The 12497-nt window shown below is 38.8% G+C and overlaps 1 protein-coding gene and 1 long non-coding RNA gene across 5 annotated transcripts in view; one reads left to right on the forward strand and one right to left on the reverse strand.

The window, feature by feature from the left end:
• Positions 1 to 12497, forward strand: part of col12a1b (collagen, type XII, alpha 1b) — a 152528-nt gene that overhangs the window by 11273 nt on the left and 128758 nt on the right. For all 4 annotated transcript variants that reach the window (XM_044376184.1, XM_044376185.1, XM_044376187.1 and 1 more), the window contains exons 6-12: positions 1667 to 1930; positions 2232 to 2396; positions 3910 to 4083; positions 4673 to 4963; positions 5855 to 6457; positions 10369 to 10647; positions 10745 to 11020. In XM_044376184.1, coding sequence (XP_044232119.1) covers positions 1667 to 1930; positions 2232 to 2396; positions 3910 to 4083; positions 4673 to 4963; positions 5855 to 6457; positions 10369 to 10647; positions 10745 to 11020 — 2052 coding nt within the window. The remainder of the gene's footprint in view (positions 1 to 1666; positions 1931 to 2231; positions 2397 to 3909; positions 4084 to 4672; positions 4964 to 5854; positions 6458 to 10368; positions 10648 to 10744; positions 11021 to 12497) is intronic.
• On the reverse strand, positions 4726 to 9167 carry LOC122999347. Its single transcript, XR_006407695.1, has 3 exons — positions 8902 to 9167; positions 8178 to 8261; positions 4726 to 4812 (listed from the first exon to the last, which is right to left on the reverse strand). It is a non-coding gene; the product is annotated as an uncharacterized LOC122999347 (long non-coding RNA).

Here is a 12497-nt window from a genome sequence, read left to right on the forward strand (position 1 = left end):
GCCCTTAAGTGCTGAGAGAAGTGGAAACCATTACAGATGCTGATTTACAAGAGCGCTGCTGCTGCTGCCTGGCTCAGTTCTGCAGATGATGACGAGCTTGTGCTGATTTTTCCTTCTTTTCATGAGAGGAGAGTCGAGAGGAGAGTCACGAGGAGGCTCCTAGAAAGCAGGGTAGTGCAGAGAGTCCTGTACTTCTACCCACAGCAGTACAGTTTGAAGACTAAACAATGAAAAGAATCCAGAAGTCCATGAAATAATGAGGTGTAAACCCAGAGTTACTTTGTGCAGATTTGGCAAAAGTTGTGGTTTTAGGAAATAAGAGTAAAACCTGTTACTACATTTAAATAGGAAGTTTCTGCAAAACGCTAGATATTGTTCATCAGTTCATTATTCCAATTATATCCCAGTTTGGCAACTACAGCATCATTAAAGAGCAACAACATCCCTGAAAAATCTTGTTTTTGTTGACCTCCCTCCTGTGATGTAGAAGTGTACTCTGGGGGTGTGTCAGTACACCATGACATCACTGCTGGGTGTGGCTACAGGTGTAACAGAGCACATTTCTTCTCTTTCACCCAGAGAGGGCGGTGAAACACTGCTTTTCAGCCTGATGTTAAGTTACTCTTTAAGGCGTAGTTAGTTTCACGCTGTGATAAATTTTCAAATAAAAATCGGCACTCAAATAATAGTGAGAAAAAGCTAAAGTAGTAGCGACTAACGTATACGCCACAGTAGCAGTCGCTAGAAGCAGTTAATTAGCATGTTGAAAAGTCAAAATCTTTGCTTGTCCACAATTTTGTTGCCATTTTTCTGTCTCTATTTTTCATGGCTGTTGCTAGGTAGCATGCTAGCTACCATGCTAACTAGAAAGATGACATCCCCGTTCTTATTCCTGCCTACTGATTCAGTGGTCTGTAACCAGGCTAAGGAAAGGATTCTGCTCCCTGAACCCTTGAAAGGCTTTTAATACGAAACCTTTGTAGGAATTTCATTGAGAGCAAACAGCAGCAACAATGAACTTACACAACAATCAGGAGCAAACCAGGAAACAAGAAAACCTCTTACAAAAATATCATCAAATATAAAACTTTTAAAATCGAAACAAAGGTCTGTCTTAAATAAAGACCCACTTCTCTCTTTGGTTGAAGTAAGTAAGGCCCTGCCCACTATTTGAGATTTTGGTTAAATTAGGTGAAGATCTTGAATAGTTTAAAAAGGCTGTTCTTGGCTGAAGTGAGATGTGACTTAACCGTTACAGTATTTTTGTTATTGTTACATAATTTCTCGTAGATGTCGTCCTTCACTTTGCAAATGGGGAGATATTTAAAAAAAAAGCGTGACTACATCTGGCCCTCACATTCTGATTTTATTAAACTATTTTCCCCGTTTCCTCCACATATTGTGAACATTAAAATTTGTTTTTTAATGTGACTTAAAGTTAGTTGTACACATATTCATGCTCATTCAATGTTATGCATATTATAGTTTGGATATTGATATATTTGGCTTTAGATATTTAAAAGGGTCAAAAATACACAAAAGTTTTGAGAGCTGGTCAAACTTTTGAAAATCAAATCTCATATGTTTCCTGAATTGTCATGTTCCTTTACTTTTTGATCTCTCTAACTCACCCCCATTCCTTCTCACTCCTCACTTTTTTTCCCAGAATGCTCCGTGGGTGCCATTGCCGACGTGGTATTCTTGGTTGACGGCTCCTGGAGCGTGGGCAGGCCGAACTTTAAATACATCCGAAACTTTATCTCAGCGGCGGCCGGAGCCTTTCAGATCGGAGAGGAGAGAACTCGTGTGGGCGTAGTCCAGTACAGCGGCGATGCCCGGACTGAGTTCAGACTGAATGAACACCTGACGCGACCGGTGCTGCTGCGGGCCATCGGTTCACTGCCGTACAAAGGAGGCGACTCCATGACAGGTACACTGTTAATGTCCTTAAATGTTTGATTTATACACTGCTTCTGTTATCACTTTGGGTTAGTTTCAGTGTATTTAGTATTAGTTTAGTATCCTAAATTAAAATGTTGATACTTTTCCCTATGATTTGGTATTTTGCAACAAATGGACACATAATTTTTCATAATATTTTCAAATTTAAATGTCAAACTTTAAATGTCAAATCAGCATTTTTGTGCTACTGTTGTAATGTATGTACACTGAAACTTTCTGGCTGTGCATCATTTAATCCCACTTGAGTAAAACCTGTCTTGTTTCTCCAGGCGACGCCCTCGACTACCTCTTGAAAAACACTTTCTCTGAGGCAGCTGGTGCCAGGAAGGATTTTCCCAAAGTGCTGGTGATCATCACAGATGGCAAATCTGAGGATCCAGTGGAGAGTTACGCCAGGCAGCTCAGGAACAGGGGGGTGGAGATCTTTGTCCTCGGTACGCAGCCAAAGCAAGTTTATTACATTCCACATCTTACATTTTCCATCCGTATTTAATGCGTTTAACTGTCGTAGTAACAAAAGCAGCCTGTGATGACGTAAGAAGAGAAAAACGGTTAAATTCCTATATCATTAACGTTACAAGCGAGTGATAGCAAGTTTTATGTATGTTTACGCTGAGGAGGGACTGTCAGACTTTCCACCAACTTAGGATGGAGAAACAGAAATGTGCTGTTGCCATGGTGTTAAGAGGGCTGGTGGTTAAATAATAATAACAGCTCATCTTCTACTGCCGGTAAAAAGAGGTCACTGATAGAAAACTGCTAAGAGAAATATGTTCCTAGTTCTTGCAGGAGTAACACTGTAAATATCCACCTCTCCTAAAGGAACATAAACAGGCTTCTTGTTAGCTTGGCTGTAGCATAGATTGAAATACCCAAGCTAAGTATAAGTAACTCATAATTTTACTTAAGTACAGTACTTGACTAAATGTACTACACTTAGTTACTTTAAACCACTGTTAATACTACAGAAGAAACATGCTCAGTTACAAGAAAAAGTATTAGCACTACTAAACGATAGTGCAGAAGAGTGCTGTTTAATTTTGTTTAATGGTAAAACCTGATGGGTATCTCCAGTTTTTTGGTATTTTCATGGTGTCAAATTGGTTGATGAAAGAGAGGAGGGAAAGAAGGACAGAATGAAAGAGGGAAAGAACAAAAGGAATGAAAGAAAAAAAGGGAGGGAAGCAGTAAAGAAAGCAGCCAAAATTACATAGCAAAAGAAATAAATAAACAAGGGAAGAAGAAAGAAAAGACATTATGAGAAATATTTTATAATCTTGCATGGTCATATCTTATTAATGTAAAAATCAGAACTCTGGGAGTAAAATATTCCTCTCTGAAGTATAAAATACTCAAATAAAACTGTGCTTTAGTACAGTATCGGAGTAAAAATACCATTTTTCACCATTTGACACAGACACTTGCTGAGTTGTACTTTAAATAAACTGTATTCTATAGAAATTCGCAGCTTTGGTAAGAGTGTCAAAGTGTTAGAAGAATATGGGATTGTAAAACTCACCAGTCTTAAAATGGAATCCAACCAGTGTCACATTTACTGCCCATGCTGTCACACTTTCCAGCCAGAGCAGAACAAAAAAGTCGAGGTTTGGCATTTTTTGTTGTCCATTGGTGGTGAATCCAGCTGGACAACGTTTAAAGTGCTAACGTGGAAAACAAAATGCTTCACTTCATGTATTTATAGATTGCTTATTTCATCCAGTATTTACAGACCTGGAGCAAATAAACCTGTTACCACTGACACAGTAATCCTAACACGATGCCAGTGACTTTACAAGCGCCTCTATGAATTCACTCATAGTTCAGAATGAATACACGTCCCTAAATATGGCAGCCAATGACAATCATATTTTCCCTTTTTTCATAAAGCATCAGGTACAAAGCTCTTACCACACCTTTTGATTATTTTTTTTCCTCGGTCCATTTTAGGGATCCATGAGGCTGATCAAGATGAGATGAAGCTAATGGCCTCCACTCCTTACAGAAGTCACATCTATAAAGTCGCCAACTTTGATATGATCAAGAATGTGCAGAAAGAGCTAATCACCCAGGTGTGCGCTGGTGTGGATGATCAACTCAGCTTACTTACCAGCGGAGAAGAAGGTGAGATGTGGTAAAAACTACTTTTATACATTGTCTGAGTTTATCATTTAAAAAAAAAAAAAAGCTTGATAAAATGTTCCATTTCTGAAGTTTGCCATCTACTGTCTTCCATTGTCCTTATCACATGATCTTAAAGCAGTAGTTGGGTGAGAAGATCAGACGTTAAATATGAAGCAATCCATTAGCTTAGCTTAGCATAACGACCAGAAACGTGGAAACAGCTAGGCTCACCAATTAACACATTATTTCTAGTTTATTTAGTTAGTACATAAACATTTGAACAGAACCAGGGAAGCTGTTTTTCCTCGTTTCCTTAATGCTAAGCTAATCTAACCATCTCCTGCCTCAAGTTTTGTATTTATCAAACCAATATGAGAGTTGTATCAATCTAAAATAAGTCCTATTTTATAATATCTGGCACTGTGACATTTGTTATAAAGTAGTACTTTTCCATTTTTACAGATCATCACCAAAAAAACCCCCACAGTTTTTAAAAGGAACAGTTCAAGTAAACTGATTGTTGTTTATCCTGCTGCAGGAAGATTGCAAATTGCAATTTATTCTGATTCTGTCTCTATGGTTTTTTCAGTCGTTGAGCCAGCCTCTAACCTCCATGTCCTGGAGGCAGCCTCCAAGTCCATGCGGGTGACCTGGGACGCCTCCATCGGCGACATTACCGGATACAAGGTGCAGATGATCCCCATGATGGCCGGCAGCAAGCAGCAGGAGCTGTATGTGGGGCACACCCAGACCTCAGTGGTGGTCAGAGACCTTTCTCCAGACACAGAATACCAGATCAGTCTGTTTGCATTGAAGGGCCTGTTGCCCAGCGAGCCCGTCGTAGCCATGCAGAAGACAGAACCAGTTAAAGTGTCAGTGGGTGAGTACAAAAATACTTTCCAAATGGGTCAATTTTGACTTTTTAGTACATTTTGGATATGGATTAAACAAACAAGATACAGCGTGATGGTTAGTAAGGTTTAGGCGAGCTGTTTCCCCCTGCTTCCAGTCTTCATGCTAAGCTAAGATAATTGCTTCCCAGCTTTAGCCCAATACTTCACGCAGAGACAAGTCTGGTATTGATCCTCTTTCTGCAAGAAAGCGAATAAGCCTATTTCCCAAAATGAAAACTATTTTTCTATCTACATTGACCTGCTGCCCCAATTCATTCGAGTAGTGGATCCTTTTCATTATAAATATATTTGTTGACAACTCTTCATGTCCATGGTAAGGAAGGAAACTTCATTGTATCCAAAATTGAATGAAAAGCCAAAATTGACCTATTAGGAAAATCTTGAAATTAGAATTAAAGAACACGATTTCTCAAGTCTTGTAAATACACAGAATTCTTTAAATTTTGGGAATTTGGTTGAAGCACGTTGGTTGAATTCATGTCAAGTTGTAACTACAACATGGAAAGTCAGATCTCGTTCGATTGGGTGCTAAATAACACAAACGTACATGAAAAAGCCATTCACAAAGTCATTCACAGTAACTTAACACAATTTAAAGGGATATAGTACTATATAGACCACACACAGTTTATTATAACCCTTGTACAACTAATTCTACAATCATACAACCATCTTGAAGTGTTTGATACTGTGAATGTTTACAAGTTGTAAACATGGTAATCTTTTCCATCACCACTAGACTTTAGTTTGCCAACAAACACATCTCATCAAGGTCAAAGACTCAAGTGATAAGTCTTTGAAAATATTTTTACCATTAATTACAACTTTGTATTGTGCCTTTTGCTTTTCCAACCTAGAATGTTCTCTTGGGGTGGATGTTCAAGCCGATGTCGTCCTCCTGGTTGATGGTTCATACAGCATTGGTCTTGCCAACTTTGCTAAAGTAAGAGCTTTCCTGGAGGTGCTGGTGAACACCTTTGACATCGGAGCAGACAAGGTCCAGATCAGCTTGGTCCAGTACAGCAGGGACCCCCACACCGAGTTCCAACTGAACACTCACCATGACCTGAGCGCTGTGGTCAAGGCCGTGAGGACTTTCCCATACCGAGGTGGCTCTACCAACACCGGTAGGGCCATGACCTATGTGAGGGACAAGATCTTTCAGTCCTCCAAAGGGGCACGTACTAATGTTCCCCGTGTTACCATCCTCATCACTGACGGGAAGTCTTCAGACGCCTTCCAGGAGCCGGCCACCAAGCTGAGGAACGCCGATGTGGAGATTTTTGCGGTTGGTGTTAAGGACGCTGTAAGATCTGAGCTTGAGGCCATCGCCAATGAGCCTGCAGAGACCCATGTGTACACTGTGGAGGACTTTGATGCTTTCCAGAGAATATCAAAAGAACTCACACAGTCCATCTGCTTGAGGATCGAGCAGGAACTTCGCAACATTGCACAGAGACGTGAGTAATATTGCTTTAATTTTCTATGCAAATAACAGTGTGATTTGTTTGGCCTTTTTTGTTTAGCCTCAAATTCTGGTTCTGATTCTTGTCATATTGTTAGAATTTGAGTTAGAAAAGAAACCAAATTTTGTTGAAAGTAAAAAAACAACTTTATTTTCAGTAGATGCAGGCTTCTATCATCACTTGTCATGAATAACAATGTATTTTGTGGTGCTTGATGAAAAATATTAATATTGTGTATGTTTCAATGGAGTAGTGGTATATTTTACCCCTGTTTTAACTTAAAGTGGACCCTATCTTAAGCTGTAGATTTGGAAATTATGAATCACTTTGCTGATTTGATTGCGGTCACTATCTAGTTTGTTCATTTTGGTTTTTTTATTAAGCAATAGCACCACTATTCAGATCGCTGTGATGTTACAGTGTTGTTTCTGACATCAGTTCAGTCTTGGATTCTAAGAAAGTTCGGTCGGCTGCTGGTTTGAATGGTTTCATTCAGTTCAGTACATATCTGCGCTTATTTAAGCACCATTTACAAGGTTAATACCTCAGCAACCGCCTGTTTAAAGAACAGAACAGATTTATAACATCATAATTGTTTATGTGGACACATCTATCTAGCAGATTCTGTGGCATTATGACTATGACTGGAGACATAAAAACCGTTGTATTTGTGCAGTGTACCATGCTGCAGGAAAGGTTTTGTATTGCATGGATTTCCTTCATTGCATGAAATTTTAGGCAGTGATTATGGCTGTAATCTCTTCAGAGACAGTTTGGAGCCTACAGCCATTCAGTGTGTTATCGATTGTTTGTATGAAGATTGGGGGCTGTTTTGCTGTTGTTTATCCATTGTTCAGGGTTGGTAGTAGTTTGCTAAATTGCATGTTAGTATGTGGGATGCTAGCTTTGTTTAATCTGTGGAACAAGCTAGTTTAGCATGAACAAAAATGAACCAACCGTGTAGCACCAAACAGTCAGTGTGTTCGTTTCAGGTTGTTGCTGATTAGTTTTACATTTTTTAGGCTATGAAAAGAATTCCCTTTGTAAAACAATCACGTAAATCTCAAAGTTGTTGCAGTTTTCTCACGATAACATAAAAATATGCTATTTTTTCTGTAGTACGTTGACATCCTGTTTATCTTGCTAGTCTTTATTCATCATAATTTAAAATACGTTAGCAGTTGTGGAATTGCTGCTAGTTAAAGCTACAGTTTCCTCAGCATTGTGTCACACACTATGGTTGAGTGAAACAAAAAATACAAATAAGATAAAAAAGGAACACATTTTATTAATTGGTATACTGTAATATGAGCTATGATGAATGATTTTCATCACTTCCTGTGTTCAGCAAATTAATTTGAAAGAGTTTAGATTTTTCATTTAAGCACATGTTGTATAATTACCAGTAAAGCACTGTAACATGGAATATTCATTGTGATCAAAATAACATTTAAACAATTGAATTACTGCAGCAGTCAGATGTAACTCTACCACCCTTCGTGGTGGAGTTGAACACAGAGTAGTACCAACAGTCGTACATATGCACACAATTACTTTCATGTCACTTTTCCAAGCATGTCTTTTTCAGCTGAGCCCTCTTTTTGCCTCAATGTGTTAAACACATGTCCACCTTTTGATCTTTCAAGGGCAGAGAGAGTTCCTGCATGTGGAAATATTTGAACTAGGTCAAATAGTGGTTGCAGAGATTTCTTACCTTTTGTTTAAACCTAGTTGTAGCACTAGGTGACTCATCACATCAGGATGATCCACACTGTCAGGTGTGTTGTCCGTTTTGAAGCTGTAAACAAAATTTGACTTTTAAATTCATTCTTTGTACTGAAACCATTAGCCACCCATGACCATCTGGTAGTCAAATTTCAACAAGTAAGAGTTACTCGCAAATGCTGTTTTACCCACAAATATTAATCACCCTGTGTTACTCTGCCAAATGGAGCTTCCAGGTCTGCCAATGTAGAATGTGACTCACACAAGCTTTGATTGCCGATTATATAATTGTTATATAATAATGATTTTATGTCAACAAAGTAAAATGTACAGGAGCCTGAATGAACAGCATAGTCACAGCTTCTATCCAACATAACAGCTCAATGAGCTCCCACAGTGGGCCGTTTCACAGCAGCCACCCTCCTTATGTTAGAGTGATGGCTTGTAGATACATCTTTATAAATGTATTTCCTGAATCCTCCATTTCTGCTGTTATTTTGAGGGAAGTCTTGTTGTTTTTTTTCTATAGGTCAAACCCTCTTTTAATCAAGATGAGAGCTCAGCTCAGTTAGCATCATCTGTGATCTGGATTTTTTTTTTGCCATCTATCTTTTAATATTTGTTAGATGACAGCCTAGTATTGTAATGAAGCATAAAAGATTTTAGGAAAGGTGCCAAAAGTAGGCTAAACTGTATGATGATACCACTCTTACCTGTATGCTTAGCTCTGCTCCCTCAGTTACTGTTGATACACCTGTCAAGTTTTCCTATCTCGTACAGAATATAATTACAACTGTGATTTACCATTGAAATTCATAGTTATTTTTTGAAAAAATAGGTCTTTGATTTCATGCATAAATAAATAAAAACAATTCTGACAATTTTGTTGTCCAAAATGTCAGGACTTCCAAATTTTATCAGCTTGTAGCTACCTAGCTGGCTAATTAGCTCAGTGAATTGGCAAAAAGATGACACCTGGAGTTTATATTTGCTTAATTGTTTGTATTTTACAAACGATCAATGTTTCACTTACAAGAGAAAGTTCTTTGAGCATGAGTACAATCCGATGAGTTTGGCTAATGTAATGCTTTCTCAAATTACACGTTTGGCTGAGGTTGCTTGAGTGTAAACTCCCCTAAATCTAATAAAGTGCAAAACAGAGCTATTACTGTTACAACAAACTCTGATATAGCAGCATCCAGGACTGGCTAATGTAACCTGTTAGCTTCACATAATAATGAAGCAATAATATGCTGTTTTGCTTTGGAAGTAATGCTAGGTTACTACTGTAGTTAGTAAGCTAGCCAGGCTACCAACATTTCCAGCTTACGTTAGACATGACAAACACACAGTTTAATCTGATCCTCGCAATTTTGCTGTTGTTTTTGGTTTTGGAAAAGCGATTAAAAAAAGATACCATCCTCAAAGCTCCTGAGATATCGAATATTGTTCTTACTGGAGCCTCATGCATACCGCTTTAGCATGTGGAAAATTCCAAGACTTGACAGCCCTGCTGTTATGTTACCTGCCTAGTTACGGTTACTAAGCTAGGAGGTCAGAAAAAAAAATCACTGAAAGAAAAGTTTCTGACTTCATTGTATAAATTAGTCAGGGTTGTGTTGGATCTGACCTTAAGTGACTCATTGGGACTCCTAAGGGGACCATTTTCTGAGGACCAGAGACGCTCATACATAGCAGAACAGATCGGGTACTGCTGACGTGTTTGAAAAAAGTTAACACGACGTTGTAATTAGTTATAATAGGCTTAATGGGGCTGTAAATTTACTAATTAAAAGTATGAGTGTTTTTTTAAAGGTCAAATCTGAATTTCTTTGGACATTTTGGCATGTTTTAAATATTTTTTTTTTCTGTTTTAGAGGTGATATTTGACTATTTGTCTTTAATAGATATTGGTTTGTGTACTGTTAATGGCTGCTTTCAAGACCAAGAAAAAAGACTGTTGAGCTGTTGTTGACTGTTGAGTAAACTAAAAGTAAAAACTTCTGTATATTCTATATATAGATACATGTATAAGCCAGCATTAGTTTGCAGGTTCCATGTGTGTCTGTGACAGATTTTAAGAATAAAAATACTAATTGTAAAGTATTTCACATGGCAGCATATTTGCTTCAGTTTGATTAAAATCACCTTTTAACTTTTTCACCTTCTGTTTTCTCCAGGATTGGTCCAACCAAAGGCTCTGTCCTTCTCAGAGGTGGGCCCCAAAAGCTTCAGGACCTCGTGGGAGATCGATGCCCCCAATGTTGAGTCCTTCTTGGTTCAGTTCAAGCCTGCAGATGACACCGACGGACATTCTGTGTCCATGTCTGTGCCTGGGGACGCCCGCACCACCCTTCTCCCCAACCTCAACCCACTCACCCGCTACGAAGTCAGCGTTTACGCTCAGTATGACAAAGCAGACAGCTTGCCTGTGACCGGCTATGAGACCACTGTAGAAGGTAAATTTAAGACTCCTTATGTACATGTATTTTTAAAACAGGTTAGTGGGACTCGCATGGGAGCAGTAAAGCCCTAACTCATTCATATTTGTTGCAGAACGAGGCCCGGTGCGCAACTTGAGAGTATCCGAAGAGACAACAGACAGCTTCCGGGTGTCCTGGAGGCCAGCTCCAGGACACGTCACTCGCTACCGGTTGAGCTATGAACCTGTTGGGGATGAGTACTCACGGCTGGAGACGACCATTGGCGGCGAGGACACGACGATTGTGCTGAATGAGCTTCAGCCTAAAACCACCTACCGCGTCACTGTCACTCCTGAATACCAGTCTGGCTCTGGAATGCCGCTCCAGACTGACGGCACCACCAAAGAAGGTGATTATAGCTTTTAGGCAACATATTGTACTGTTACAAATAAGAAGAAAGCACTACTTAGCACTGGAAATGTCTTTACCTCTTTCCAGAGATAGAACAGTATAGATAGAAATCTAAACAAATATACTTATTAGACTTTTTCTACGGTATCAAAACAAATGTGGCATGATATTACATGGTAGCAGATTTGACAAAGTATAAACAATATTGGGCAAAAAACAGGGCTTAGGAGCAGTGTTGAGCAGTAATGCATCGTGATTAAATTTTCAGTAACAAATAGTTTATCATTTGAAATTCAGTAGTGACATAACAGTTACTAATCCCAGCAACCCTCTGTTACTTTGACATTTTGTGGGTTGGCTTGTTGCTGTTTTACTAGGAGTTGGATGTGAGGTTCATATCAGTTTTGTCTTGTGAATTTGGCAGACATTCTGGTCTAGGAAATGTTAGCTCGGTGTAGGGGCTGGAGGTGAGAGGAGGTGGATATGCTTCTTTCTTGCAACTCCAAACTTGCTTTTCTTAGCTGCTAGCTTCTCGCTCATAAGTTACATTTGAGAATCACCTGGTTTTTGTTCAGAGTTGGAGGGTTTGTGACCTAAGCCAAGCTAGCTGTTGATGGCCAGTAAATACCTACAAACTGTAGGCTGGCTGCTTGCTAAACCACAGCGTCTAGTTAGATGTTTCTTGTGGATTGGAGGCTTTGGAGTTATTGGAAGGCGCCTTTGATGGAGCTGAGAAACAAAAGTAATGTAACATATACAGTATACTGTATTACATATACTGTCGTAGAATTAGCAAATTGTAATCAGCAAAAAAATGTAATTTCTTTTTTCCATGAGTAATATGTTATGAGTAATTGATTAACTTTAAAAGTAATTTGTACAACACTTGTTGCTAACTCATGGACTCCATGGCAACATTACACCTCCTGTTTGCATCACCCAGAGCATGATGGGAACTGTAGTGTCACAACTCAAAATATGTTCATGCTAAATGAAAAAAAAAAAAAATTCAAGAGGAGTGACAAATTAGAAGAAAAAGTGTCCTAGAACACGTGAAGCTTGTTCTAAGATGTAATACTTTCCAAGGAATCAAAAGTTTAGCAGATTGAGATCAACAGATGCTCTTATGATTAAAAACTACAGGAATGTTTGAAGCTTCAATAGATGGCGAGTTTTTGGTCCAAAACAGATTTTTGAATAAGGCTCTGGAGTCCAAAAATCTGAGTAGCTGGTTAAGTAATCATGGAGTGACTGGTTCTGATCCACAACAGGTGCTTGAGGATGTCTTATGATCATTTTGTTTGTGCCATGGGACAGTAAAAACCATAAAAGAACTTATTGCACCTTTAAATCACAAAGACGTGGGATGATGAAAACATTTTTGGTCCAAGCTGGCTTTCCGTCTTTCCGCGTCATTAAAGACCACAATGGAAATAAGTTCAAACTTTACTCTGACATTTTCAGTGACTCTGTTT

Source organism: Thunnus albacares, chromosome 16, assembly GCF_914725855.1.
Source record: "Thunnus albacares chromosome 16, fThuAlb1.1, whole genome shotgun sequence".
NCBI lineage: Eukaryota > Metazoa > Chordata > Actinopteri > Scombriformes > Scombridae > Thunnus > Thunnus albacares.